Source organism: Vicugna pacos, chromosome 9 (genome assembly GCF_048564905.1).
Source record: "Vicugna pacos chromosome 9, VicPac4, whole genome shotgun sequence".
Lineage (NCBI taxonomy): Eukaryota > Metazoa > Chordata > Mammalia > Artiodactyla > Camelidae > Vicugna > Vicugna pacos.
In genome coordinates, this window is record NC_132995.1 from 13,857,402 (window position 1) to 13,885,240 (window position 27,839).

Below are 27,839 nucleotides of genomic sequence, written 5' to 3' on the forward strand. Positions count from 1 at the left end.
GTATTATCAATATTCAGATATTTGTTGGCTATCATATTTTAATTTTTTTCCCATTCTGGAAAAGGATATGACCTACATATGTTCTACTTTGAGGGGCAAGTGATTATTGAGTTAGTATTTCATGTCTATCTCTTTTTTGACGAATAGTGTTTTCAACTAATCTTGATATATAAATAGGTTTTTGAAGGGTATGAAGTTATTGTGTAGTGTGAAATATGAGGTGTGAATGTAGGCTTATTCACCCATTCTCTGTCCTTGAGTTTTCTTAGGGTTTGTTTTTTTTTTTTTGTAACTTCATGCTGAAAAAGGAATAAGTGTTGGTGAGCTGATTTTTACAAACATTACACCCACTGATCTTTTTCATTATAAATTCTTTGATGTCAATTAAGGTGTATAAGTCCTTTTCACAAATAATAACAATGAAGATATTAATGCTAATGTTGGATAACTATCAGCTAGATAGTTACTATATGTTATAAAAGCTCCAACCATTTTACACTTATTAACTAGTTTATCCTTACAGCAATCCAACACACACATCATTAGGATACATTTATACAAAAAAACATATAAAACAGCACTAACTTTTCCTACAAATACTTAACATATTTGGTTGTGTGTGCATATGCATGTAAAAAGATTGTTTTAAAAAGGTCTGGAAGGATAAAAACAAATTGGTAACAGTGATTACAATGAGGGAACTGGAGTTATTGGGAATATTTTACAGGGGGACTATATTCATCAGTTATTTCAGCACTGAAATTTAATGTTTTTAAATTTCAAATGAGAAAAGTACTGAAGTTGCATTTAGAAGGGAACTTTCAAAAACTGCAAAGTTTAAACAGGCACCAAAATGTTTGTCAGTAGTTATTTAGCAAAGTGATAGTCAACTACAGAAGAGATTACTGGGACACCATTAAAAAGATGATACATAAACATCTATACTTACTGAAACAGTGGCATGATAAAAGCAGGTCATGGCACAGCATGCACATCATGATCACACTCAATAAAACCTAGAAGGATATGCTGTAATGAATGCAGTCATCTCTGTTTGGTAGGCTTATAATCTTTATTTTTCCCTTTGTGTCCTCTAATTTTTTCTTACAGTAAGAAAATATGTTTTACAAAAGGAAAAAAGAATAGAGCTGCCTTCCAAAAACAAAGTTATAATTCCACCATAAAGTCAAAGATAGCCTATGTAACACAATTTACAGTGTAGTACTCTGTAAGCCACAGAACTAGAAAAGATGGCCCTAAAACATAAGGCAGTACAAACATAAATATATAACCAAAATGGAGAACAACTGGGAAGGAATTATTGAATAAGTAGTTTTGGAATGTAATCTTTCTTTGGTGGTGGTGGGGTTAATTTAGACCTTGAATTCACATTTTAAATATATTTCATAAATCTTATGTATAAAATTACAAATACATTAGAAAAAATAGAGTTAAGAGTACAATGGGTTGAACTATGCTGAAGTCCTAACCCCTGGTATCTATGAGTACGATCTCATATGGAAATAAGGTATTTGCAGATATAATCAAGTTAGGATGAGGTCCTTGGGGTGAGCCCTAATCCAATATGACCTGCATCCATAAAAGAGACGAGACACAGAGTCCCAAAGGGAGAAACCAGTATGAAGATGGAGGCAGAGATTGAAGCAATGCATCTACAAGCCAAGGAATGTGAAAAATTGCTAGCTGTTAGGAGAAGCCAGAAGGACATGGAACAGATTTTTCCTCAGAATCCCCAAAAGGAACCAACCTTGCCAACAACTTTGATTTTGGATTTCAAGGCTCAAAAACTGTGAGAGAATAAGTTTCTGTTGTTTTAAACCACCCAGTTTCATGGTACCTGGTACTTTGTTACAGTAGCCCTAGGAAATACCACACAGGGGAACCTTCAATCATGTATTATCTGGGGGACTTCTGGTTTATTTTTTGTATTACCTGTTTTTTAAAAATATTATTATAAAGGTTACCAAAAGGGCCTCTCGTTTATCCAGTATGAGTTCCTTCATGGCGGATGAGGTCAGAGCGACTACCAAAGGCCTTCCCACATTCCTTACAGTCATAAGGTTTCTCACCAGTGTGAATTCTTTGATGTCTAGTAAGGTTTGAGCCTTTATTAAAAGCCTTCCCACATTCATTACATTCATATAGCTTTTCATCTGTATGGATTCTCTGATGTTGAATAAGTTCTGAGCTCTGAATAAAGGCCTTTCCACAGTCTTTACATTCATAGTTTCTTGCCAGCATGAATTCTGTGATGGTCGGTAAGTGTTGAGGCACTGCTAAAGGCCTTCCCACATTCCTTACATTTATAGGGTTTCTCACCAGTATGCATTCTGTAATGTTGAATAAGCCTTGAGTGTTGAGTAAAGGCTTTCCCACATTCCTTACATTGATAAGGTTTCTCACTGGTATGAATTCTCAAATGTGGAAAAAGTTGTGAACTCTTAGTAAAGGCTTTTCCACATACTTTACATCCATAGGGTTTTTCACCAGTGTGAATTCTCTGATGATCATTAAGGATTGAACAATAATTAAAGGCTTTTCCACATTTCTTACATTCATACGGTTTTTCCCCAGTGTGAATCCTCTGATGCTGAGTAACAAGTGAGCCACGACTAAAGGATTTCCCACACTCCTTACATTCATAGTTTTTTTCAGCAGAATGAATTCTCTGATGTTGAATAAAGTGTGAATTTTGATTAAAGGCCTTTCCACATACCTTACATTCACAGGGTTTCTCTTCATGAATAGTTTTTTGATGTGGAATAAGAAATGTGGGCTGAATAGAAGTGGGTATGTCTTCATGGGTAAATATTACTTGACTGAAGTGTCTCTTCTTTAGAGATAATAACTTCGTCTCACACATGGATTCCAGATCTGAAAGAAAAAAGGCATACATTCACTTTTCCTATTCTGGAAAAGGTTAAACTTCTGAAAAAGAAATCCAAAGATTAAGCTAAAAATAATGCCTAGGCAAGTAAGTGCTTAGACAGTTCTCAAATATGGCTAACCAATTTGTAAAATTAATAGGAAAACCATAGATATTAAGGAGAGGCAATAAAGGAAGTTGAAGTGAGTGACTAGGAAAATAGATGACCTCTATAATCCTGAAATTCTGGTGTGGATCAGAATCATCCAAAACTTCAGTGAAAACCACACTATTCAGGGCCATCCTCCACATTCTACAGTGAATCTAGTCAAATACCTTTATATAAGCACACACACACACACACACACAGAGCATCATACTGTATGTTTTGTAATCTGTGGATAGTTGTCACAATTATTCCTTCTAGACCCTGCTCTATGTACTTCATCTAACTGTTCATTATATCCTTTATATAAAATGGCAATCATAAGTGTAGTGCTTTCATGAGTTCTGAGTTATTTTAATGAATTATCAAACCTGAAGTGGTGTGTGAATTTATAGTTAGCCAGGCAGAAGTATGAGTAGCCTGGGAAATGCCACTTGCAGCTGGTGTTTGAACTGAGGACAGTCTTGTGGGATACGTTTGCCCTTTAACTTGTGGGACCTGATGTTAACACTGGGTAGTTAGTATCAGAACTGAATTGAATTGAAGTGTAAGACACTTAGTTGGTGTCAGAAAATTGATGTCAGCCTGCATTACTGAAATGATGAAACTGTTGTTTTAGCACAATTTAACACCTAGGATACTGATAAAGGAAATTATGTGCAAGAGCAAAGACCATGGTTACCAAAAGTGGGCAGTTCTCAGTAAATCAACCCAATCAGATCATCTTAAAGTAAACAAGACCCACTCCTCACTACACAAAGACTCCAGCCATCTTTTTAGTGTCTCAGACTTAAACATGACCAGTAAGTCACAGTTTATCTTACATTTGAAGTAAGCTTTTAACATGGAAAAGAGCCCCAGAAAGGACAAAGTATCTGTGAGGAAACACTCAACGCAAGAAACAGGGAAAAAAAATGTCAAAGAAATATAATAAATAACCTCAGAGAGATAACAGAAGATCTGATATCCACTGAACAGGAATAAAACGCTAAATAAAGAAACACTAAGAAAACAAACACATGAAGTTCTTAGAAACTGAAAATATAATAGCAGAAGTTAAAAAAAAAAAACAACCAACAGTTCCTGTCTAGAATGCTCCCTATAAGATGGAGGAAAAAGAAACAGAGGTCCACTACCACTGCTACCAATTAATACATCCTGCCTACCACTGTAACAAAGCAATACCAAGTATGATGACTGGAAAGGAAGAGATAAATCTTAAAATGCAGATATGATGATCTAACTAGGAAAACCAACAGAATAAAAAACTATAAGTTCAGTAAAGTTGTTAAATAAAATATCAACTTAAAAAAATTTAATAATTTCAAGGTACATCAGCAAGATGGTAGAATAAGAATCCCCAGACTCTTTCCACCAAAAGATACACAGATTTAACAAAAATACATGGATCAATTCCCTTTATAAGAAATCGAAAAACTAGAATTGAGGTTCCTGCATTGTGAGCATGAGCCAGCCATATCAAAACTGCCAGGAAAATTGGAGACATCCTCTCACCTGGCAGAGTGCCATATAATTGGGAGGAAATCTCCACCTTCCAGCTTCTCCCTGAGGATGAAAAGTTTGGATTGCACACCCAATGTTTCAACTTTTCCAAGTACTGCCCAAAAAGACTGCCTTCTCTTCTGACCATATTGGATCACTGACACCTGGCAGGCACTAGGTTCCTGGAGGAGACAGAGAACAAAACCACTGGTTTGAACTAGCATGCCGGCACTCATCACGGCTCCTCTCCCTGCTAAATGCAGGGTGAGGGGTAGAAAAAGCTCATCTCCTAGATTCTCCCTGGGGAGGGAAAGTGTTGGACCATGTATCAAATATTCCAACTTTTCAGGGGTTGGCACTAGCTTGTCTTGGGAACTGGCATATTCTAAACAACTGGAAGGCCACTGGGATCAAAGAAGGTAATTTGAACTAGGTTGCAAACACTACCATAGCCCTACTCCCCAGCCCAGATCAGAACTAAGAGGCGAAAAACTCCAGCTCCCACCTTCTCCCTGGGGAGGGAAAGAGCTAGACCATGTATTCAATGTTCTAATATCTCAAGGAGGTACTGAGGGATTGGTGCTTGTCTTGGGAACAGTGATGGGACCTGGCATACCATAGATGACTGGGGGCTACTGAAAACAGATGGTGGTTTGGACCAGCATGAAGGTTTGAGAGTCTCACAGAAACTCTGATTGGTTTTCTCCTGGATGAGGCCACCACATGAAGAATGGGATCGGTGGCAGTTGTTTCTAATGTGTAGGTATGAACACAATGAGTCAAGGAAAATGAAGAAACAGGGAAACACAATCCAAACAAAAGGAACAAATAAAGCTCCAGAAAATGACCCAAAGGAAATGTAGTTACAGGAATTACTTGACAGAGAATTTTAAACAACCACCACAGAAATGCTCAATGAGCTCAGGGGAACAATGTGTGAGCAAAGTGAGAATTTCAACGAGACAGAATAACCAGGCCAAAATCTTGGAGCTGAAGAATACCAGAGCTGAAAAATTCAGTCGAGTTCAACAGCAGAAAGAGCACCAGAAACAATCAGCAAACTCGAAGACAGGTAATTGAAATTATTCAAAGGGGCAAAAAGGAAAAAGACTGAAAAAGAGTGAAGAAAGCATAGGATTTTATAGGACACCAACAAATGGACCACAATATATGCATTATGGCATTCCCAGAGGGGAAAAGAGAAAGAACCAGAAAACTTACTCAAAGAAATAATGGATGAAGACTTCCTAAATCTGGGGACATCCAGACTCAGGAAGCCAAAGAACCCCAAAAAAGATGAACCCAAAGAAATCTGCACAAGGACACATTATAATCTAATCCATACTGTGACACATTATGCCACACTGAGACATAACCTCTTTGTCAACAAAGATAAAAAGAATTTTGAAAGTAGCAAGTGAAGAACAATTTGTCATGAACAAGGGCACACACCTAAGACTTTCAGAATTTTTCAGCAGAAACTTTAAAAGCCAGAAGGGAAGGGTATGATATACTCAAAGTGTGTCTGGCAGGGGGAACTCTGCCAATTGAGATTGTTATACTCAGGAAAACTGTTCTTCATGAATGAAGGAAAGAGAAACACTTTCTCAGAAACACATAAACTGAGGGAAATTCATTACCACGTGACCTATCTTACAGGAAGTGCTGTAGGGAGCTTTTAAACTTTAAACAAAATGGTGCAAAATATGATATAAGAATGCATAAAACTTGTTGGTAAAGATAAATATATAAACAAACACTGAATATTGTACTACTATAACAGTATTGGGTAAAATCACTTTTGATTCTAGTCTAAAAGACTAAAGTATTAAAAATAACTATAGTGTTTTTGTATGTGACTGAAGTTAAATTATTATCAGCTTAAAACAAACTCATATTTTATGAAAGTCCCGTGATAATAACAAAGAAAACACCTTATAGAGGTTACACAAAAGAAAAATAGAAAGGATTCAAAGCATATCAACACAAATAATCAAAGAAACAAAAGAAAGACAGCAAGGGAGGAAAAGAGGGGCAAAAGAACTATAAGAAGAACAAAAAATAATGAATAAAATGGCAATAGTAAATCCTTCCCTATCAATAATAACTGTAAATATAAATGGATTAAACTCTCAAATCGAAAGAGACTGGCTGAACGGAGGAAACAATAATAGCCAACTATATGCTGTCCTCAAGAGACCCCACTTAAGATTTAAGGACACAGATAATGGTTGAAAGTGAAGGAGTGAAAAAAGATATTCCATGCAAACAGTAACCTAAAGAGAGCAAGGGTGGCTATACTTACATCAGATAAAACAGACTTTAAGTTACAAGCTGTCATAAAAAACAAACAAGGATATTATATAATGATTAAAGGGTCAATTCCCTAGGAGGCTACAGCAATCATAAATATACCTGCATCCAACATGAGAGCCCTTAACTATATTAAGCGAACACTGACAAAACTGAGGGGAGACATAGACAAAAATACAATAGTAGTAGGAAACTTCAATAGCCTACTTTCAATAAAAGGTAGAACAACCAGAGAGTAAATCAAGAAAGAAGGCAGACTTGAACAGTACTACAGATCAATGGACCTAAATGATATATACAGAATATTCCATTCAACAGCAACAGAATATATTCTTGTCAAGCATAAATGGAAATTCTCTAGGATAGATCACAAAATAAGCCTTACGAAATTTAAGACTGAAATCATACCAAGTGTCTGTTCTGACTACAATGGAATGAGACTAAAAAATCAACAGCAAAAGGAAAACTGGAAAATTCACAAATATGTGGAAATTAAATAATACATTTTTGAACAACCAATGGGGTCAAAGAATAGTTAGAAAATTAGAAAATATCTTGAGACAAACAAAAACATAATATTTACGGGATGCAGAAAAAGGAGTACAAAGAGGGAAGTTTATAGTTCCTACATTGAAAAGGAAGAATCACATATATACAATCTAACTTTACATTTCAAGGAACAAATTAAATCCAAAATTAGTGGAGGAAAAAAAATAATAAAGCTTAGAGTAGAGATGAACAAACAGAGAATAGAAAAACAATAAAAAAGATCAATGGAACTAATAGTTGGTTTACTGAAAATATAAAATTGACACATTTTTAGCTAGACTAAGAAAAAAAGAGGTGACTCAAATCAGAAATGAAAGACATTATAAATGATGTTGCAGAAATGAAAACTAAGAGAGTACTATAAACAATTATACATAAAGAAAGTAGATAAACTGGAAGAAATGGGAAAATTCCTAGAAACATACCTACCAAGACTGAATCATGAAGAAATAGAAAGTCTGAGCAGACCTGAAACTAGTAAGGAGATTAAATTAGTAATCAAAAATCTCCCAACAATGAAGCTAGAACACTCCCTTACACCATATACAAAAATCAACTCAAAATGGATTAAAGACATAAACATAAGACAAGATACAATAAACCTCCTAGAGGAAAACATAGGCAAAACATTATCTGACATACATTTCAAAAATTTTCTCCTAGAAGAAATAAAAGCAAGAATAAACAAATGGGACCTAATGAAACTTACAAGCTTCTGCACAGCAAAGGAAACCAGAAATAAAACAAGAAGAAAACCTACGGAATGGGAGAAAATTTTTGCAAGTGAAACCAACAAAGGCTTGATCTCCAGAATATATAAGCAGCTTATACGACTCAATAAGAAAAAAATAAACAACCCAATCCAAAAATGGGCAGAAGACCTAAACAAGCAATTCTCCAAGGAAGACATACAAATGATCAAAAAGCACATGAAAAAATGCTCAATATCACTAATTATCAGAGAAATGCAAATCAAAACTACAATGAGGTATCACCTCACACCAGTCAGAATGGCCATCACTCAAAAATCCACAAATGACAAATGCTGGAGAGGCTGTGGAGAAAGGGGAACCCTCCTACACTGCTGGTGGGAATGCAGTTTGGTGCAGCCACTATGGAAAACAGTGTGGAGATTCCTCAAAAGACTAGGAATAGACTTACCATATGACCCAGGAATCCCACTCCTGGGCTTGTATCCAGAAGGAACCCTACTTCAGGATGACACCTGCAGCCCAATGTTCATAGCAGCACTCTTTACAATAGCCAAAACATGGAAACAGCCTAAATGTCCATCAACAGGTGACTGGATAAAGATGTGGTATATTTATACAATGGAATACTACTCAGCCATAAAAACCGACAACATAATGCCATTTGCAGCAACATGGATACTCCTGGAGAATGTCATTCTAAGTGAAGTAAGCCAGAAAGAGAAAGGAAAATATATGAGATCGCTCATATGTGGAATCTAAAAAACAAAAACAAAAACAAACAAACAAAAACAAAGCGTAAATACAGGACAGAAATAGACCCACAGACAGAGAATACAGACTTGTGGTTACCAGGGGGGTGGAGGGTGGGAAGGGATAGACTGGGATTTCAAAATTGTAGGATAAACAAGATTACACTGTATAGCACAGGGAAATATACACAAAATGTTATGATAACTCACAGAGAAAAAAATGTGACGAGTGTGTATATGTCCATGAATGACTGAAAAATTGTGCTGAACACTGGAATTTGACACAACATTGTAAAATGATTATAAATCAATAAAAAAACGTTTTAAAAAAAATCTCCCAACAAAGAAAAGCCCAGGGACAGATGGTTTCACTGGTGAATTTTACCAAACATTATGCCAGCCCTTCTCAAACTCTTCAAAAAAATGAAGTGGAGGGAATACTTCTAAACTCATTTTATGAAGCCAGCATTACCCTCAGTCCAAAGCCAGAGAAAGAAATCATTAAAAAAGAAATGAAGAAAATTATAGGCCAATTCTCCTGATGAATATAAATGCAAAAACTCTCAACAAATTAAACAACACTTTTTAAAAGGATCATACGTCATGACCAACTGCAATTTATTCCTGGATGCAAAGAGGGTTCAACATACAAAAATCAACATGATACACCACATTAACAGAATAAAGGATAAAAATTACATAATCCTCTTAATAGATGAGAAAAAGAATTTTGTAAAATTTAACACTCTTTCGTGATAAAAAGTCTCAACAAACTTAGAGGGAAATTACTTCAACATGTTAAGGGCCATATATGAAAAGCCCATAGCTAATATACTAATAAAAACTGAAAGCTTTTCCTCAAAGATCAAGAAAAAGGCAAAGATGCCCACTTTCGCCACTTCTTTTTAACATGGTACTGGAAGTCCTAGCCAAAGATTAGGCGAGAAAAAGATATAAAAAGACTCTCAAATTGAAAAGGAAGAGAACAAACTGTCTCTATTTGCAAATGACATCTTATACATAGAAAACCCAAAAGACACCACATAAAAACTGTTAAGAGAACTAAACATATTCAGTTTTCAGTTGCAGGATACAAACTATAGTGTTTTTATACCAACAATAAACTATCTAAAAAGAAATTAGAAAAACAATCCCATTTACAATAGCATCACAAGGAGTAAAATACTTAGCAATAAACTTAATTATGGAGGTGAAAGACTTGTACACTGAAAAGTATAAAACGTTGATGAAACAAATTAAAGATAACACAAATAAATGGAAAAACATCTGGTGCTTATGGCCTGGAAGACTTAATATTGTTAAAATGTAATCTATAGATTCAGTGCAATCCCTATCAAAATCCCGATGGCATTTTTTACAGAAATAGAGAAAAACAATTCAAAGGGCCAAAAATAATCTTTAGAAAAGTACAAGAAAGCTAGATGCATCAAACGTCCTTATTTCAAAATATATTACAAAGCTACCGAACTTAAAACAGTATAGTACTTCCATAAAGACATTCATATAAACCAATGGAACAGAACAGAGAGCATAGCAATAAATTCATGCATATACAGTCAACTGATCTGCAACAAGAGCACCAATAATATATCATGGAGAAAGGAGTCTCTTTAACAAATGGTGTTGGGATAACTGGATATCTACATGCAAAAGAAAGAAATTGGACCCTTAACTTACACCATAACAAGAATCAACTCAAAATGGATTAAAGACTTAAACATAAAACCTGAACCTGTAAAACTATCAGAAGCATAAGGAAAAAGCTTCATGACATTGGTCTTAGTGATAATTTCATGCATTATGACACCAAAGGAAGGCAACAAAAGCAAAAATAGACAAACAGGACTATATCAAACTATATCATAGTTTCTGCACAGCAAGGGAAACAATCGACAGAGTAGAAAGACAACCTACGAATGGGAGAAAATATTTGCCAACCATATATCTGATAAAGGGTTAATTTCTAAACTATATAAGCAAATAACCTGATGAAAAAATGGATTAAGGACTTGAACAGACATTTCTCCAAGGAAGACATATGAACGGCCAAAAGGTATAGGAGAAGTTGCTCAGTATCACTACACTAATCATTGGGGAAATGCAAACCAAAACCATGATGAGATATTACTTGTCACTAAACAATAATAAATGTTGAGGATACTGAGAAACTGGAACACTGTATATTAATTGGTGGGAATGTGAAATGGTACATCTGCTAGAAAATCAGTATGGAGGCTCCTCAAAAAAATTAAAAATAACTGTCATATGATCCATCAATCCCACTTCTGAGTTATTCGTTAAAAAAAATGGTATTAGAATATTGAAGCGATATTAGCACTCCTATGTTCACTGCAGCACTATTCACAATAGCCAAGATGTGAAACAACTCAACTCCACAGACAGATGAATATAAAAATAAAATGTGATACACACACACAATGGAGTATTATCCAGCCTTAAGAAAAAAGGCAGTCCTGCAATATGTCACAACATGGATGAACCTTGAAGATGCTATGCTGAGTGAAATAAGCCAGTTACCCAGCAGAACAAATACTGCATGATTCCACTAATAGGAGGTATCTAAGAGTAAAACTCATAGCAAAGAGTAGAATGATGGTTGCCAGAGGCTGAGGTGTGGGGGAAATGGGCAGTTGCTAGTCAGTTATGCAAGGTGAGTAAGGCCTAGAGAGCTGCAATACAACAGTGTGCCTACAGTAACAATATTGTATTATGCAGTTAAAATCTGGTAAGAGGGTAGATCTCATGTTAAATGTTCTTAGCACAATAAAATAAAATTTGAAAAAAGAAAAGGTAAAAAGACCAAAAAAGTGGCTGTGTGAATTTATACCACACCTACAGCCTATGAGGGTGCGTACTGCTCCACATTCTTATCTATTCTTACTAATGTCAAACTTAAATTTTTGCGCATGTTGTGTGTGTCATAATGGTATCCCATTGTGCTTTTAATTTGTAATTCCCTGATAACTTAGTAAGTTAAAACTCCTGTTCACATGTTTAAAAGAAAAATAGTATTACTCTGCACTACTATTACCAACTAGAAAAATTTAGATACTCACGGTAGCAACAAAATCTATTTCAAATAATCTAGAAAAATCTGAACTATGAAAAAAATTGCTATGGAATAACTTTTAACTCTAATAAAAGACATGAAAGTAACCTGAATGAATCAAGAAACATTCCATGATCTAGAAGGGACAATTTAACATTATAAAAATGTCAATCCTCTCCAAATTAATCTATGAATTCAAGTAATCCAAAACAAAACTCTAGTTGGATTTTTTTAAATGACTAAAATTTTACACGGAAAAGCAAAAGTATACCAGAGGCTAAGTAAACCTTGGATTTGAAAAATAAGATGTTAGATATTAAAAAATACAAGCCACAAAAATGAAGACACTCTGGTACTGGCATTATACCATAAGACAATAAAGTTCTGAGAAAGATTCATATATGAGAAATTATTATCCAGTAAAGATGGCACCAGAAATCAATGAAGAAAGCTCAATTGTTTTACAGGTGATAGAGGGGGAAATGATTCAATTTATGAGGAAAAAAACTCTGGATCCCTACTTAACATCTCCTAAATGGGTTATTCCAAATAGATTAAATACATCATATGAAAGGTAACACTATTATATAAAAAGGAAACTTTTTAAATAGAAAATCTTTGTGAAAACTAGACAAGGAAAGACAACTTACATAAAACTCCAAATACAGAAACCATAAAGAAAACACATGAACTGAAAATACATCAGAATCAAGGATTTCTGTTAAATGAAGGCCACAACAGATAAATTTAATGCAAAGTAGACTAGAAGATACTTGCTAGTTAATAGGAAGAAGTAAGTGATCTCAATAAAAATACTGATAAAGGTTAACAAGGCTAAAATGCTAATAAACCTACCAGATGTTCATACTTACTAACAGTTAGAAATGCAAGTGAAGGCAATAATGAAATATCACTTTTCACTTACTAGACCTGGGAAAGTAGAAAGCTGGAAAATGGCAACTCTCGGTGGGGACACAAATTCTTAAGTCCTGTTGATGAAAGCACTGAGTGGTGTTGCCATTCTGTATAGCCCTCTGGTACTACTTACACAGGAACACATCTGCTCCGCTTTGGGGTACGTATCTAAAATTGAAAGTAACGCAAAAGGATAAACATTACACGCCTCTTCAGTGTCATACCAGTATATCACCTATCAGGTCCATTCAGGGATTATTTCATTCTCTGGGGTAATGTACCTTGGTTTCACTTACTATTTACTACTCATTAGGGACAAGGTTCTGTTAAAATTAGATGTTAACTTTAATTTTAAAAAATTAGTTAAGTTACAAATGATTTATCTGGTGGAAAAGGTAGCCTGAAGGCTATGGTCTTATTATCCTGTAAGACAGTAATTCATTCTTGGATCCAACTTAGTGATGTTATTCCTGCATTCATTCTTTAGGGTACAACATGAACTCAGTCAGTCTCTCCCAGCTAATCTGAACTAGGCTTGATTATGCCTCTGGCTATGTCATGAATGAGTTAAATAAACCTTTCAAATGTGCTTATCACATATTTACAAGAGTCATGTTTAACTCATGAAAAGTTATACTTCTGAAAAGCTTTGAAAATGTTATTCTCAGACAATTCTGAAGGTCCCAGTGAGATGTCCAAATGGATTCACCTATATGAGTCAATTATACTGTGTGACTTGAGAAGTGGACTTCATGGGCTATTTCAGCCCCAGCATGTACTCTTTTCTTGGCTGCCTCAGTAAATCCCAAGCAGCAGTAAAACTCTACTTTCTTTCACTCTGTTTCTCTCTATCCTCTCTCCAACATGTTTTGGATTTTTTTTTAGGGCCAAGTTTAGTTTTGGTTCTGGGTTGTACAATGCTGGTAAGTTATACTGACTAGGAATCTAATTTTATGGTGATTTCTGCAGGGATGATAGAAATCTCTTCCAGTTATCTGGGGTTCAAAGTGAATCCTTAGATAAATGAGACTGACATAATAATTTTGGTTTAAAAATAATCATATATTTTCATTCTGATTTTATCAGTGGAAAACATAAGATTTTAGGTTATAAAAACTATAAAACTATGTGCTAAACTAAATTGTTATAATCCTTTCAAACTTTTTGATATCAAAAGTAATTGTATTGCTCTGGAGTGTGTTAGCTTAAATATAATACTGAAGATTCTTAGTTAAGACCTTGGTTATTAAATAAGAAAAATTAATGGATAATCTTTGGAAATCTGAATGATTTCTAAGGTAAAATATAAAAACATTGGTCTCCATGCATAGTTTTAACATATATGCCATTACTATTTAATATGTATACCTCATTATTCTTTATGTTAGAGAGTGGTTATACCTCTGGGTATTATAAACAAACACATTAATTTCTGTCCCTTTTATAAGGGCTTAAAAGGGAGGTAGGTAGCTTTGGAGACTGGTATCACATGAGCTAAGAACCCTTCTAGTTTGTTAAAATGTTTACATTTGACAGTTCTCAATTATCTACGTCCCACAATTTTCTGTGGTTAAAAATTATAATATGAGTAGTTAAGACTATCTGGAAACAACAGTTGCAGAGATGTAATGGGATATAGTTTTGTCATATTTAAAATAAAACAAACCAGATAATATTTCTGATGGGTTTATTTTCAATTTAGCATTTGATCTTGGGAAAACTATGTAAAAACAGTCCTAAATAACTACTATTTAACAAAGATATCCAAATGGAAATAAAAACTAAAATGAAATTTAAAGTAATACATATCAAAAATGGGGCTACACATTAAGCAGGTAACAAAGGAAAGTTATAACAATATTTATATAATCAGTATATAAACTATAGTTATATAATCAAGAACCGTGTGGTGGTTGTGGGAGCCCAGTCCTACCAGAATAAGAGATCTAGAAATACTTTGATACTTTGGTAGATCACAAAATGACAAAATAAGCATACTATCCAAAATATAAAGGTAAGTTTAAGAATTATTCAAGCTAAGAGTTGAAAATCTGTTGACTTTGATGGAAGGGACTGGGGCAGTAGGGATGGGAATGTATAGATGGAAAAAGTGGGCTGCTGTTTTTCAATATAAGCTCTTTAATACTATGTGATTTTAAATTCTATACTATACTACTTTGGTAAAAAGGAAAATTTAATTAATTATACAAAAGTGGAAAAAGAATAAACAGAGACCATGAGTGGAAAAGTATGGGGTCAAAGGAAGACAGTGAAGGGAGTGAACAAGCAAACTGATAGGGAGGAAAAACAGTAAGAGGAGACACAGGAAAATAAAATACTTAAGGCTAGCTGAGATCTACTGAGGGCAAGGAAGGAGACTGACAGAAACCCCTATCTAGGTTCCCAGAGCTTTGTTGAATACAGAATTCTCTTTCAGTGGAGGCATGGTCTATTTCCAACACTATCTCCACAGATGACGTCTACTTCCAAGGATCTAGCAATTAATATCTACTTCAGTCAATTCCACTTCTAAATTTTTTGACTGTTTTATAACTTTTTTCTGAGCTTCCTGTTTGATCTTCTTGTTTGCTGAATTCTACTTTGTGTATTTACAAAAATGTTCTAGCTTCCACTTTAAACAATGAGTTTCTTAATAAGTCTACATATTTTCTGAACTATGTAACACTTAGCAGCGTACCTGCACAAACTGAAAAATCAAACTTATTTAGAAGACTCTATCTTAAAATATTAATTCTCTGGAAACTGATGTATAAATTCATTTTAACCTTAATCAAAATGTCAGCAGTTATTTTTATGTGTGTGAATATTAATAAGCTGATTCTAAAATTTATATGAAAATGCAAAATACTAAGAGAAGAAGCAGGAGAACTTGCTCTACCAGATAATAAGCCTTGTTTTATGCTACAGTATTATTATAGTGTGGTATTGAGACAAAGGTAGACAAGCCAATGGAACAAAATTAAGTCCAGAGACAAACTTACAGATACAGGGACACATGATTTATGACAAAGGTAGCCTTACAGGGAGTGGGGAAAAGTCTTTTAAATAAACATTGCTGGGTCAATTGGATAGTCACATGGAAACAAATGAAATTTGACCCCTACCTCACACTACATACAAATATCATCTCCAGGGAACTGTAGATCTAAATGTAAAAGGTAAAACAATGAAGCTAGTAGAATAAAACACAGGGAACATTTTCATGACTTTGGGGTAGGCAACGATTTCTACACAGAACACAAAAAGTAACAACTATAGAGGAAAAGACAGATAAGTTTGACTACTTAAAATTAATAACATCAACAGAAAACACGAAGAATAAAAAAATAAGCCACAGAGTGGTAGATAATATTTACAAAGGGCTCATATACAGAATATCACTAAGAAACAGACATACAACCCAATGAACAACCCAAGAAACTTAAACAAGTCACAGAACACACACACCCCAGAACAGCTTAACTTAAAAGGTCCAGCAATATCAGGAATTGGCAAGAATGCAGAACAATGCAACTTTCCTTCATATTGCTAGTAGAAGTATGAACTGGTACAATGACTTTGGAAAACCGGCATTATCTATTAAAACTGAACAAACACACATCCTATTACCCAGTAATTCCACTCCTAGATATACACCCAGAAGAAATGTGTACATATATGCACCAAAAGGTCTGTACAAGAAACAGGGGAAGGGTATAGCTCAGTGGTAGAGTGTGCACTTAGCATGCCCAAGGTCCTGGGTTCAATCCCCAGTCCCTCTATTAAAATAAATAAACAAACCTAATTACCTCTCCCCCTCAAAACAAAAGAATGTTTACAGCAGCATTATGTAAAATAGCTAAAAACTGGAAAACAACCCAACTGACCCAACTGTCAATTGCAGAAAGGACACTTTATTTATAATAATTAGCAATATATAATATAAAATATATCCATACAATGGAATACAGCATAGTGATGAAAATGAACTAACATCAGCTATATCCAATACCATGGATGATACATCCCATAAAGTTGAGAAAAAACAAAAAAAGGCAAAATAATAAATACTGTATGGTTCTACTTATATGCAGCTCAGAAACAGGCAAAATTAATTCATGGAGGTGGCAGTCAAGATGGTGTTTATTTTGGGGGAAAACAAAGAGGTTGGTGATTGGGAAAGGGCAGAAAGGGTGCTAGTAATTTTCTATTACTTGTCTGAAGTGGTGGTTATATTGATACACATTCACTTGCATAATTTGTCACTATATGATCATAATCATGTATTTTCCATATGTATGTTATATATTAATTTTTTAATGTAAAAATAACCAAATGTTTAATACATGAAAGAATGAACTACTAAATCCAGGATAAACTGGTTATTGAAGGTAACAAATACTTGGAAAGTAGACAAAACAAAAACCAGTATAGGAAGAGAAAACACACACACGCACAAGCTTTGGCTGGGTATGGAATGAGTGGGAATATTTACTCAGGGTGGGAATATCTACTGTTATACAAGTCTAAATGCAGCAGATCCTATGAAAGAATGAAATCTAAAACACGGCAGAATAATTGTCTTGGAAATGAAGAAGGAAGGTATTTGTTACACTGGACTGGGAGGAAAGTATAAGAGAAAAAAGCAAGATACCTTTTTTATGGAAGAGGCCTTGGGTTTTTGAGGGGAGTTTCCTGATAACATCTTGTAGGTAATGTCTCCTCAAGGCTCTGCTCGTGCTATATCATCTCTCACTTACCTGAACAAAGGCCTCTTGTCAGCTCTCTGTCAACCATCCAGGGCTCTTTTCCTTGTTCCAATAAGGAGATCACAGCTGGCTTAGAATTGGAAAGTCCTGATCACAAGAAAAGATACGGGACATTGTTATGCTGCTGGTGTCCCAGAAATCAGATCCTGTCCCTTGATGATCGAGAAAGAGATGCCACTATAGGAAGAATCAGAGAAAGATGAAGATAAAGCTTCAGCCACGGCCCATTGGAGCTGCCTGTTTCCACCTCTTCCATTCCATGCCAACTCAACCATTCCTTGGGGAACAGGGAGCAGAAATTTAGCTGGTTACTTGAAAAGAACAATTCAGCAATGGAGAAAGGAGACATTCCCAAGGGCAGACTCTGAATTTGGGGGGATAGTTATCCTTACCCACTGAAACCAGGTTGCTGAAATTCTCCAACATCACTTTGTATAAATTCATCTGACCAGAGTCCAGGCATTCCCATTCCTCCTGAGAGAAGTTTACAGACACATCCTTGAACATCACTGACCCCTGAAACAACAAACATGTTTTCACAATGGAAGGAGAGAAGGAAAAGATGGTAGCAGAGGATTCTACAGATAAGCACAGAGATTACTAAGAAAATTGAAGGGGCTGTAATTATATAAGTCAAGACATATCTCCTATGTACAGAGGGATGTGTCTAGGAATGTGCAAATAGAGTGGACTTTTCCAATGAGGTAAAATAGCAAGGATGCAGCTCAGTGCCTGGCCACAGTAAAGTCTGCGTAAATGAGGGTTCCTTCCCCTCCCCATGTTCCCTTTAAGCCCCAAGAGAGGAAAAAAGGTGATGGACTTAAAAAAATATCTTAGATATATTTTGGAGTCAAATTTCAGAATATTAGAGAAGGACAGAACTTTCTAAAAGCTTCTGTGGATCACATAAAAATTTTCAGGAATCAGAATGGCAATGGATTTCTCAACAGCACCATTTGAAGTAAGAAAACAAAGTGATTCCTTTAATGTTACAAAGGAAAATGAATTCCAGCTGAGAATTCCATACCCAGCCAAAACTAGTATGAAGATTATATACCAAGCAAGATTAAATACCCAGGTAGTGTAAAGATAAGATCAAGACAATTGTAGATCTGCAGAGAATGAATGATAAAATTATCTCTTACATAGCCTTTTTTAGGAAGCTACTGGCCTATAAATTAAGAAAATGAAAGGTATCATATTCAGAAACTAGAAAACTAACATGAGAATAGTGAACAAAGTCCAGTATAATTGTAGAAGTCTAGTTCCAGGACATATTCTGGCAGCAGACCTAGAAAGCAGCACCTAAGAACAGGAGGACAGAGAACTGGGGGAAAGAAACTGACCGCTGAGCAAAGAAAGAGTTCAGGTTGAGTAAACAATGAAGTTTACTATGTTTCCCTTTTCACACTGCAAGCTTCTAGCTTGAAGCAAGCTTGAACTCAGAGAAAAGGCTTTGAATGAAACTTCCATATTATTGCACTCAACTAGAGGTTATAATTAGTAAAACGAGACTGATCTGGTGACTGAAAATAACCAAAGAATACCAAAGTGATCAAAACAATTATAGGGACTGCACAAGCTTTTATCCAGGGCAACAAAACAATTAGCCATAGAGTTGAGAGTGGAAATTATAGGAAAATAAATTCTTTTGCTTGACTCTATGGAGTCCTGCTTATTTCAAAGTACTAGTTATAAGGTGAGTTGGTTTCTCAGGTACACAGTCATATCATCTGAAGAAAATGATAATCTTACATCCTCTTTTCTAATTTTTAACCTAATTTTTCCTCTTGTCTAAGTGCTTTGGTTAACACCTACAGCACAATGTTACATAACAATGGCAATGGTATATACCCTTGTCTTTTTTCCAAATTTACTGAGGATGTTTCATAATATTCCTGATTAAACAAAAGGTTAGCTACTGAACATAAAATTCATTTTATTCCTTTTAAAATTTATTTTCCACTTCAGTATACTACCTCCCTAGAGTTATTCCCATTAATAGTGGGCAATAATCTTCATTATAGAGATGATGAGTGTAATTAGATGTTGATGGGAGAGGGGAATCAGATACTGTCTGGGCTTTGGCACAGGAAAATGGATTGAAAAGGCTTAGCCTTTTTCTGAAGAAATTCAGACAGAAAGGCCTTAAGCAGAATAGACTTGGAGACTGATTCTCATCCTGATTTTCTCAGCCTCTGTATCAAACACATTTTTTAAGTTGAGAATTCCAAATTTAGTTCCTCAGCTCCAAATTTATACCTTCAGAAAACACTGTTCCTACTCTGAGTACTCTACCTTGGTACACTCTAATTTTCAGATAATCGAATCATAAAATGAATAGCCTTATGATTTGGTGAGTTCCCCAAGATTAGAAGTGTTGAAACACAACTGAATAAAGATATTTTTTCTACTAGTTACAGGAAAAAATCCAAAAACTCTAGCTACCCGCCATGTCCTCCACCCACTTCTGTGACAAAGCAAGGTTCTTTTGCTTAATATTGCTTTGATTTGAGCTGTAAGTATTAACTCTAAAAACCAAAAAGAGATTAAGAGATTTAAAAAAATGGTGAGAAATTATAACCTATGTGTAATTAGAGCCTAAGAAGAAGAGGAGAGAAAATGAGGCAGGGCCAATCTATGAAGATGGCTGAAGATTTTCCTGAACACCTATCCACAAATTCAAAAACTTTTAACAAATTGCAAGCAGACAAATAAAAAGGAATGCCCACTTACACATTTCATACTAGAATTACAGAAAACCTAAAACAGAGAGAAAGTCTTAAAAGTAGCCAGAGGAAGAAAAGCCAAATTACCTCAAAGGAGGAGCTAGAATAATCAACACTAGGTTAAATAAATGGAATTATCACTGTAAGTATAAGTATAGTAGATTATTTGCATAACTTTGGGACAAGGAAGGATTTCCTAAATAAAACACCAAAAACAACAACCATAAAGGGAAAAAAATAGATCAATTTGGCTTCGTTAAAAAATTTGGACTTTTATTCATAAAACTACCTTAAAGGAAGTGACAAAACAATCCGAATAGTAGAAAAATATAATCAATAAAGGATCCATATCCGGATTACATAAAGAATTCCCATGAATCAATACAATAATCCAAGAGTAAAATGTGTAAAAGATTTGAACAGGCATGTCGTGAAAGAAGAAACCCTGATAACCAACAGAATAGGAAATGGTGTTCAACCTCACTATTAATCATGGAAATCCAAACTCAAACCTGTATGAATGTATGTATATGTGTTAGTATAAATACACATTTAAAATAAATATTTAAACATTTCATGTCTGACACTGATCTGAAGAAACGATAAACCATAACTCATTCATGCAAAAAATAATACGTATCTTTGAAAAATGGTATTTACAAAGATCATTTGACGACAAAGGAGAATGACCCTTTATTTAGAGAAACTGAAGGATATAAAATGGTAAATGAAGTATAATTTGATTTTGAAAAAATAATGAAAATACTCCAAAATATTAACACTGTTTAAGTGGTCCCATTTTTTTTCTCGGTAATTCTGTGTTTTTTAAATCTCTAGAATAATCATGCTTTTATTTTAAAATCATAATACTGCATTTAAAAAGAAGAAAACTCGGCAAAAGGAAGTGAAGCCGTTTTCCAATCAAGTAAACATTAGGTGTATGGGAGTTACCGTGCTTCAATAGCAGGCTCAACTATCCTTCCCTCCAGTGGGAAAATTATAGGAACCTATAATGAAATGACGTATCTTTATTAAGCATTAACTTTCATAAGAAGGAAAGCATAGAGGAAACCCCAACATACCTTGGACACTGCTTGCAGAAGTTCATCGTGCATTCTTTCCCTCTTCTACGCCTCACCTGGAGAAGGGTAGAACTGGGAGAGGAGAAAGTAACTCTGAGACACCAGGTTTTTCTTCTTGCTCAAAGTGGTCAGGTCAGAGGTCAGCCCCAGCCCCCCGCCCTCCGCAACACACCCAGAGAATGGAGATTACAGGAACATGGGGCATCCTGTCCTATCCTAGTGTCTTAGGAAAAGGCGGAGGTCACTGCTGTCGAGGACAGCAGAGGTTTCCCAGGGACAGAGTTCTGGAATCACAATCGCACAGCTGACAGGCGCCTGATACCCATACACACTGTGCCACATACATTAGGCGCAGTCATACTTAAAAGAAGGGAACACGCCCTCCACACCCACACACACAGAGCCGTAATACAGATGCAAACTCCCCACGAACACATACAGTTACACTCTGAGAGTCGCAGGTACCCCAGTGCCGCGGGGTCACAATCCCACAACGATAGGCATCCTATGTCCGCACACTGGCCGCACAACCTCCTCTTTCCATGTCGCTCCGCCCGCACAGGCTCAAGGACCCAGCTTCGCGTCGGCCTCTGGTCTCTTCAACTTAGGCCTTTCAGGTCCCCCAAGGTTTGAACCTGCAGAGCTGAGCCAGTTCCCCAGGAGCCCACGGTCTCTCACCTCGCGGATCTAACGGTCCCGCCAGACAACACGAAAAGTTCAAGTTCCTGCGAGAAGAGCGACGGACCGCTGGGTCCTCTGGGAAATGTGGTCCACAGCCAGCCCCACGGCCGGTTCCCCTCAGCGCCCGGCTGGCTCCACGCGAAACGACGGCTCCTGCAATTCTCAGAGTCTCGTCAGGTCCCAGACTTGCGTCTCGCGGTAGCTTGGCCGGCTTGGGCTCAGCCTCCCGAGCGGACCTGGCTCATCCCCTCCCTCGTACAGGAAACGCCTGCTCGGTTCTGGCCGGAAGTTGATTCGGGCCGCGGGGCCTTCTGGGAGGTGATGTGTAGCGGAACGTCCGTAGGGAGGCGGGCGTGGGGGGATAGTTCGGCGTTACCGGCACCTGGCCCGGGCCTTCCTGCGGGTCGCCTTCGCCCGGCCTCTCAGAAACTGCGCACTAGATGCGCATTCGGGCGTTTCCGGCAGGTGACGCTGCCGCGTCCCCGGAGCGGGCCTTGAAGGAGGGGCTCAAGCAGTCTGGGCTGCACCAGCGCGCGCCGCTGACGGGGCGGAGCCTTAGAGGAGGCCCAGAGTGTCTGGAGTAGCGGCTGTGCGGAGTGCGCGGGGTGGGAATACGCTCCGGGAGAGTGTTTGGAGTTGTTAGAACAAGAAACTGTCGTGGAGAGTTCGTGATTATAATAATCTGTGGGGTTGTGATCCTGTGTGTGTGTACGTGTGATTGTGATGATGTGAGTGTGATGGAGTAATTGTGATGGAATGTCTGTGTTATGGTTATGTTTGTGATTTATGACAACGTGTGTGGTGTCTGTGACTGTCAGGCAGCTGTGCAGTGTCTGTGAGTGTGGTGAGATATTTGTGACTGATAGTGGTTCTTACCTGAGTTGACTTGTGAGTAGCCTTTGGCATAATTGGTAATTGAAAAACATCTGTGTGTTTGGTTTCGAGTGGTCCTTTCTCCCCATTGGCCACTCTCATAATATCCTTTGCTGCGATCCCCCCTCCCCCACCCCCAGCAGTTCTTGGCCCTGTTCTGTTGCGTTCCAGTTTCCCTTGGTGATTTTCCCCGCCAGATTTACGATCTAATCTTCCTGTGGCTTCTTTTATTATATGTATTAGTTATTTTTATTTTGCCTAACAGACCACCCTGAAACTGAGTGGCATACACAAGCATTTATTCTCTTGTTCACAGGTTTGTGAGTTCTCTGTGTTCAGCGTATCTAGTCTGGGCTTGGCTGGGTGGCTGGGCTGGAGAATGGATTTAGATTTGATTCACATGTGTTCTTTCTGCAGCTCAGGCTAAAAGGACAGGGGTTACCAAGACATGTTCTTCTCATGGTGGATCACCAGAGCACAAGATAGATCATAAAATTCCCTTAAAACCTCTGCTCCCAAATATACTACTACGTTAGCCAAAGCTGGTAACCTGCCTAAGCTTAACATTAATTACACCCACAGTCAGAGAGCAAGGCAAAGTTAAACGGTAAAGAATATGAATGTATAATCCTGTTAGAGGTAAGATGAGGAATTGGGACCAAGATTCCAATCTACAACATTAAGAAACATACCTCTTTATTCTGGTGACTGCTTTTTAGTCCAGGTTGTCTTTAGTCTGATAATACGTTTTTCAGGTTTTGTTACTGTATTTTCCAGGAATTTCATTTTACAACCCCTTCTGTTTGTCTTTATACTTCAGGTCTGTCTCTTGTAAAGTCCATATTGCTGGGCATTCCCCCTCTTTTATCCTGTTAGACTATTATTTTAATAGGTGAGTTTAATTCATTTACATTTATTGTGATTGTTGATTTAAAAATTTCTATTTTAGCTTCTTTTTTTATTGTGCAGGTTTACCTTTATCCCCTTTCTCTCTCCACTGCTTTGGTTTCTTATCCTGGAATTTTTAACGTGCATATTTAACAAAACCCAAACTTAAGGTTTTAGAACACTTGAACTCCAAACTACCCACCGATTTCTATGTTATTCTTGACTGATGTATTGCCTTCTTCTAATTTTAATTACCTGAAATTAGTAGTAATTCATTTGCTCAGTATATACAGCTGACCTTTGAACAACATGGGAGTTAGAGGCATCACTCCCCCTCCTCCCCTTGTAGTCAAAACTCCAAGTAGAGCTTTACAGTTGGCCTTCTGTATCTTAGGTTTTGCAACTGCGTATTCAACCAACCTCAGATCGTGTAGTATTGTAATACGTATTTGTTGGGAAAAATCTGCATGTAAGTGGACCCACGTAGTTCAAACCTGTGTTGTTCATGGGTCCTGTATGTGTGTGTATTTTTTCAATTGTATTAAAATACAGATAACATAACACATAAAATGTACTATCATAATATTTGTACCCCCACATTCATTGCAGCATTAGTTACTATAGTCAAGATGTGGAAACATCTATCCATTAACAGATGAATGGATAAAATGTGTCATATACGTACAATGGAATAGTATTCAGCCTTAAGAAAGAATGAAATCCTGCCATTTGTGACAACATGAACATTATGCTAAGTGCAATAAGCCAGTCACAGGACAAATACTACATGATTCCATTTACATAAGTTATCTAAAATAGAATCAAAGAAGCAGTGAGTAGAATGGTGGTTGTCGGGCTGGAGGGAGAGGAAAATGAGGAATTGTTTTCCAATAGGTACAAGATTTCTGTTATGTTCAATGAATAATTTCTAGAGACCTGGACAACATAGTACATATATTAACAAAATGTTATTGTGCATTTTAAAATACGTTGAGAGAGTAGATCTCATATTAGGTGTTCTTACTGAAAAAAACAAAACAACACAAGGATGTTTTTGGAGGTGATGGATATGTTTAGTACCTTGGTTATGGTATTGGTATCACATATGTATGTATATGTCCAAACTCATCAGGACATACTCATTAAATCTGTGAAGTTTTTTGTGTATTAGACCTCAGTAAAGCTAAAAAATACACAAAAAATTATCATCTTAAGCATTTTTAGGTGTACAGTTTAGTGGTATTACATTTACATTGCTGTGCCACCATCACCACTGTCCATCGGTACAACTCTTTATCTTGCAAAACAAAAACTCTGTATCCACTAAACAGTAACTCCTCATTCCTTCTGTCCTCCAGTTCCAGGCAACCACCATCCTACCTTTTGTCTCTCTGAATTTGATTACTCTATGTACCTCATGTAAGCAAATCATACAGTATTTGTCCTTTTGTGACTGTTTTTTTTAACTTACCATAATGTCCTCAAGGTTCATCCATATTAAAGCTTGTGTCAGAATGCCCTTCCTCTTCAAGGCTGAATAATATTTCATTGTATGTATATATCACATTTTGTTTATCCATTCATCTGTCAATGGACAGTTGGGTTGCTTCATCTTTTGATTATTGCAAATAATACTGCTATAAGCAGGGGTATACAAACAGCTTTTCGAGTCCCTGCTTTCAGTTCTTTTGGGTATATACCCACAAGAGGAATTTCTGGATCATATAGTAATTCTTAATTTTTTGACTGCCATGCTGTTTTCCCTAGTGGCTGTACCACTTTAGCAACATCTTCTATCAGTGGCACACAGACAAAAATAAATCCCTATTTTCATGGACTTTATATGAGGGGGTGGACAAATGATATGTATGATAAATAAATTATATAACTTGTTAGTGATAATTTCCATAAAAAATAGAAACTATGTAAAAGATATTAGGAGTATATCCCATGCATAATACTTCTCAAAATTTATTATAATTGAATGTTTTCTATTTTATTGTTTCTGTTCTGTCATTCAGGGCAAGGATTAGTCTACTCTCTTGTGTATCTTTTTTACCATAAATTATAAATTAATATTTCTTAATAGCCATTTTATTTATCATCAGCTATCAATGTGACATGAGTATAATTCTCATTTCAAATGAAGAGTATGGGAATTATAAATTGCAATTCTTGTTTACTCAAGTTGTCAGGATAGATAGGAAATGGAAGAGCTGGACTTTTAATGCAACTCTCTTTTACTCCAATTCTTGGGTTTTTTGATTCACCTCTTTATCTGTCACTGCATCAGGCCTGTTCCTTTGCTCACAAAATATATTTGAGGAGCAGATAAGTATGTGAACATCATTATTGTATTTACTTTGTTTCTAAACTCTTGGTGTCTCTATTTGAGCACTTGGTTCAACCTGAGTTGCTGAGTCTTTTGAGTTTTCCAGACTCCTGCTGTCTCTGCATCCAGCATCTCTGGTCAGTGACAACAGGCAATGTGAATTACAAACAAGGAAGCTAATTATTTGGAACTGTATCAGTTATCTATTACTGTGTAATAAGGTACCTCAAAATTTAGTGGCTTAAACAACAATAAGCATTTATTATCTCAGTTTTTGTAGCGAGGAGTGACTTAACTGGATATTCTGGTTGAGATATTTCATGAAGTCGCAGTTAAGTTATTGGCAGAACTGCAGTCATCAGAAGGCTAACTGGAACTGGAGGATTTGTTTCCAAGAGGGCTGCCAAGTTAGTGTTGGCTGCTGGCGTCTCGCTAGGGCTGGTTGAGTGTCTTCTTGGCATGGTGGCTGACTTCCTTCTAAGTACATGGCTCAAAAATGTGCAAGACAGAAACCACAATGTCTTTTATGACTTAGGCCTGAAAGTCATACACTGTCATTTTTGCAATATCCTATTGGTTGTACAGATCAACTCTATTCAGTGTGGGAGGGGTGTATGAAAGACATGAATACGAGAAAACAGTGATCATTCAGGGCCACCTTGGAGGGTGGTTCCCACAGGGATCCAGTGGGAAGACCTCAGTTGAATTTGATTTGTTGTATCATAAGCCTACAGGTCCTGGCTCCACAAAGATAAGACAGATCTATGATGTGAGTTGAAAGAACCCTAAAGAGCAGGTAACTATTATGGAAAAAGACCTCCTGACCTGAGACCTTCCCCAGAAGTTGAGGAGTCCTGAGATAGAGGGAACCCTGGAATTGCTGGACCTGCACCTATCTTAACTCCTCTGCCTAGAGTGAGAAAGGCCTGAGTGACAGCTCAACCTTCAGAGATCAGCAGTAGCTGTCTGACAGTGGAGCGTTTGATGCAGATGTTGGAAAGGCGAGGTGAGGTGGCTCAGGTGGGCAGTTTAGGAGAGAGGCCATACATTCATGGACAGAGAGAGTAAAAAGAATTAGGAAATTCATTACTCCTACCAAGAAGGTTCACAAGTTATTGGCTGTGCATGGTTGACGTCTGTTTTTTATTTTATAAACTTGACTATTGTCTTTTTAATAAATTTCAATGTAATTTCTATTTTTTAAAATACGTGTAGATCTTTTTTAAGAGCGCTGTAAAGTATATAACCATAAACAAAAGTTTCCTATTCCATCCCTTCCCATCCCCTGTTCCCACCACCCACAGGCAAACCACTTTGAACTTTTTTTCATCTCTGCTTTTCTGAATAACATCCTCATACTACTAATGTTTGATTTCTGTTTTAGGTATTTCCAATTGACTTTTGACAGTGGAGATAAGAAGTATCTGTTTTCTACCTAACCCCTTCCTTGTTATCCCAGCCCACCCCAACCCGCTCTCCTCCTTGCTCTTCTTTCTAATAGTGTTTTATTAGAGGTTGAATGTTGACCAGATGTCAGGATCTGCATACATTTTCTTTTGGGCTGGTCAGTTTCCCCAGCAAGAAGTTCTAGATTTTGTT

The 27,839-nt window shown here is 36.6% G+C and overlaps 4 protein-coding genes across 10 annotated transcripts in view; 2 read left to right on the forward strand and 2 right to left on the reverse strand.

The window, feature by feature from the left end:
• Positions 1–27,839, forward strand: part of LOC140698384 (zinc finger protein 568-like) — a 125,386-nt gene that overhangs the window by 25,194 nt on the left and 72,353 nt on the right. The gene's annotated exons all lie outside the window — the stretch shown is intronic.
• The window catches only part of LOC140685404 (uncharacterized), an 88,261-nt gene continuing 61,475 nt past the window's right edge, over positions 1,054–27,839 (reverse strand). Inside the window, 2 exon segments of the mRNA XM_072968732.1 lie at positions 1,054–2,248; positions 2,250–2,763. Of these exon segments, the coding sequence (XP_072824833.1) occupies positions 2,002–2,248; positions 2,250–2,763 (761 nt within the window). The 3' untranslated portion in view covers positions 1,054–2,001.
• On the reverse strand, positions 12,898–23,148 carry LOC116277566 (zinc finger protein 829-like). Its single transcript, XM_072968727.1, has 5 exons — positions 22,145–23,148; positions 21,467–21,538; positions 18,048–18,171; positions 17,647–17,742; positions 12,898–13,054 (listed from the first exon to the last, which is right to left on the reverse strand). The coding sequence occupies exons 2-5, from the start codon at positions 21,497–21,499 to the stop codon at positions 12,954–12,956; spliced, it is 354 nt and encodes a 117-aa protein (XP_072824828.1). The 5' UTR covers positions 21,500–21,538; positions 22,145–23,148; the 3' UTR covers positions 12,898–12,953.
• On the forward strand, positions 21,646–27,220 carry LOC140698557 (uncharacterized). Its single transcript, XM_072968855.1, has 4 exons — positions 21,646–21,731; positions 22,108–22,612; positions 23,841–23,912; positions 26,968–27,220. Exons 1-3 carry the CDS (start codon positions 21,646–21,648, stop codon positions 23,853–23,855), a joined length of 606 nt encoding a protein of 201 aa, XP_072824956.1. The 3' UTR covers positions 23,856–23,912; positions 26,968–27,220.

Excerpts from the sequence above, each read along its gene's own strand:
- LOC140698557 (XM_072968855.1), top strand. The coding sequence starts at position 21,646 with ATGGAGATTACAGGAACATGGGGCATCCTGTCCTATCCTAGTGTCTTA. Across the intron at positions 21,732-22,107 it reads TGCTGTCGAGGACAGCAGAG|AGCTGAGCCAGTTCCCCAGG; the intron begins GTTTCCCAGGGA and ends TTGAACCTGCAG.
- LOC116277566 (XM_072968727.1), bottom strand. The coding sequence starts at position 21,499 with ATGCACGATGAACTTCTGCAAGCAGTGTCCAAG. Across the intron at positions 17,743-18,047 it reads CAGCAACCTGGTTTCAGTGG|GACTTTCCAATTCTAAGCCA; the intron begins GTAAGGATAACT and ends TCTTGTGATCAG. Across the intron at positions 13,055-17,646 it reads GACAAGAGGCCTTTGTTCAG|ATACGTACCCCAAAGCGGAG; the intron begins GTAAGTGAGAGA and ends TTTCAATTTTAG.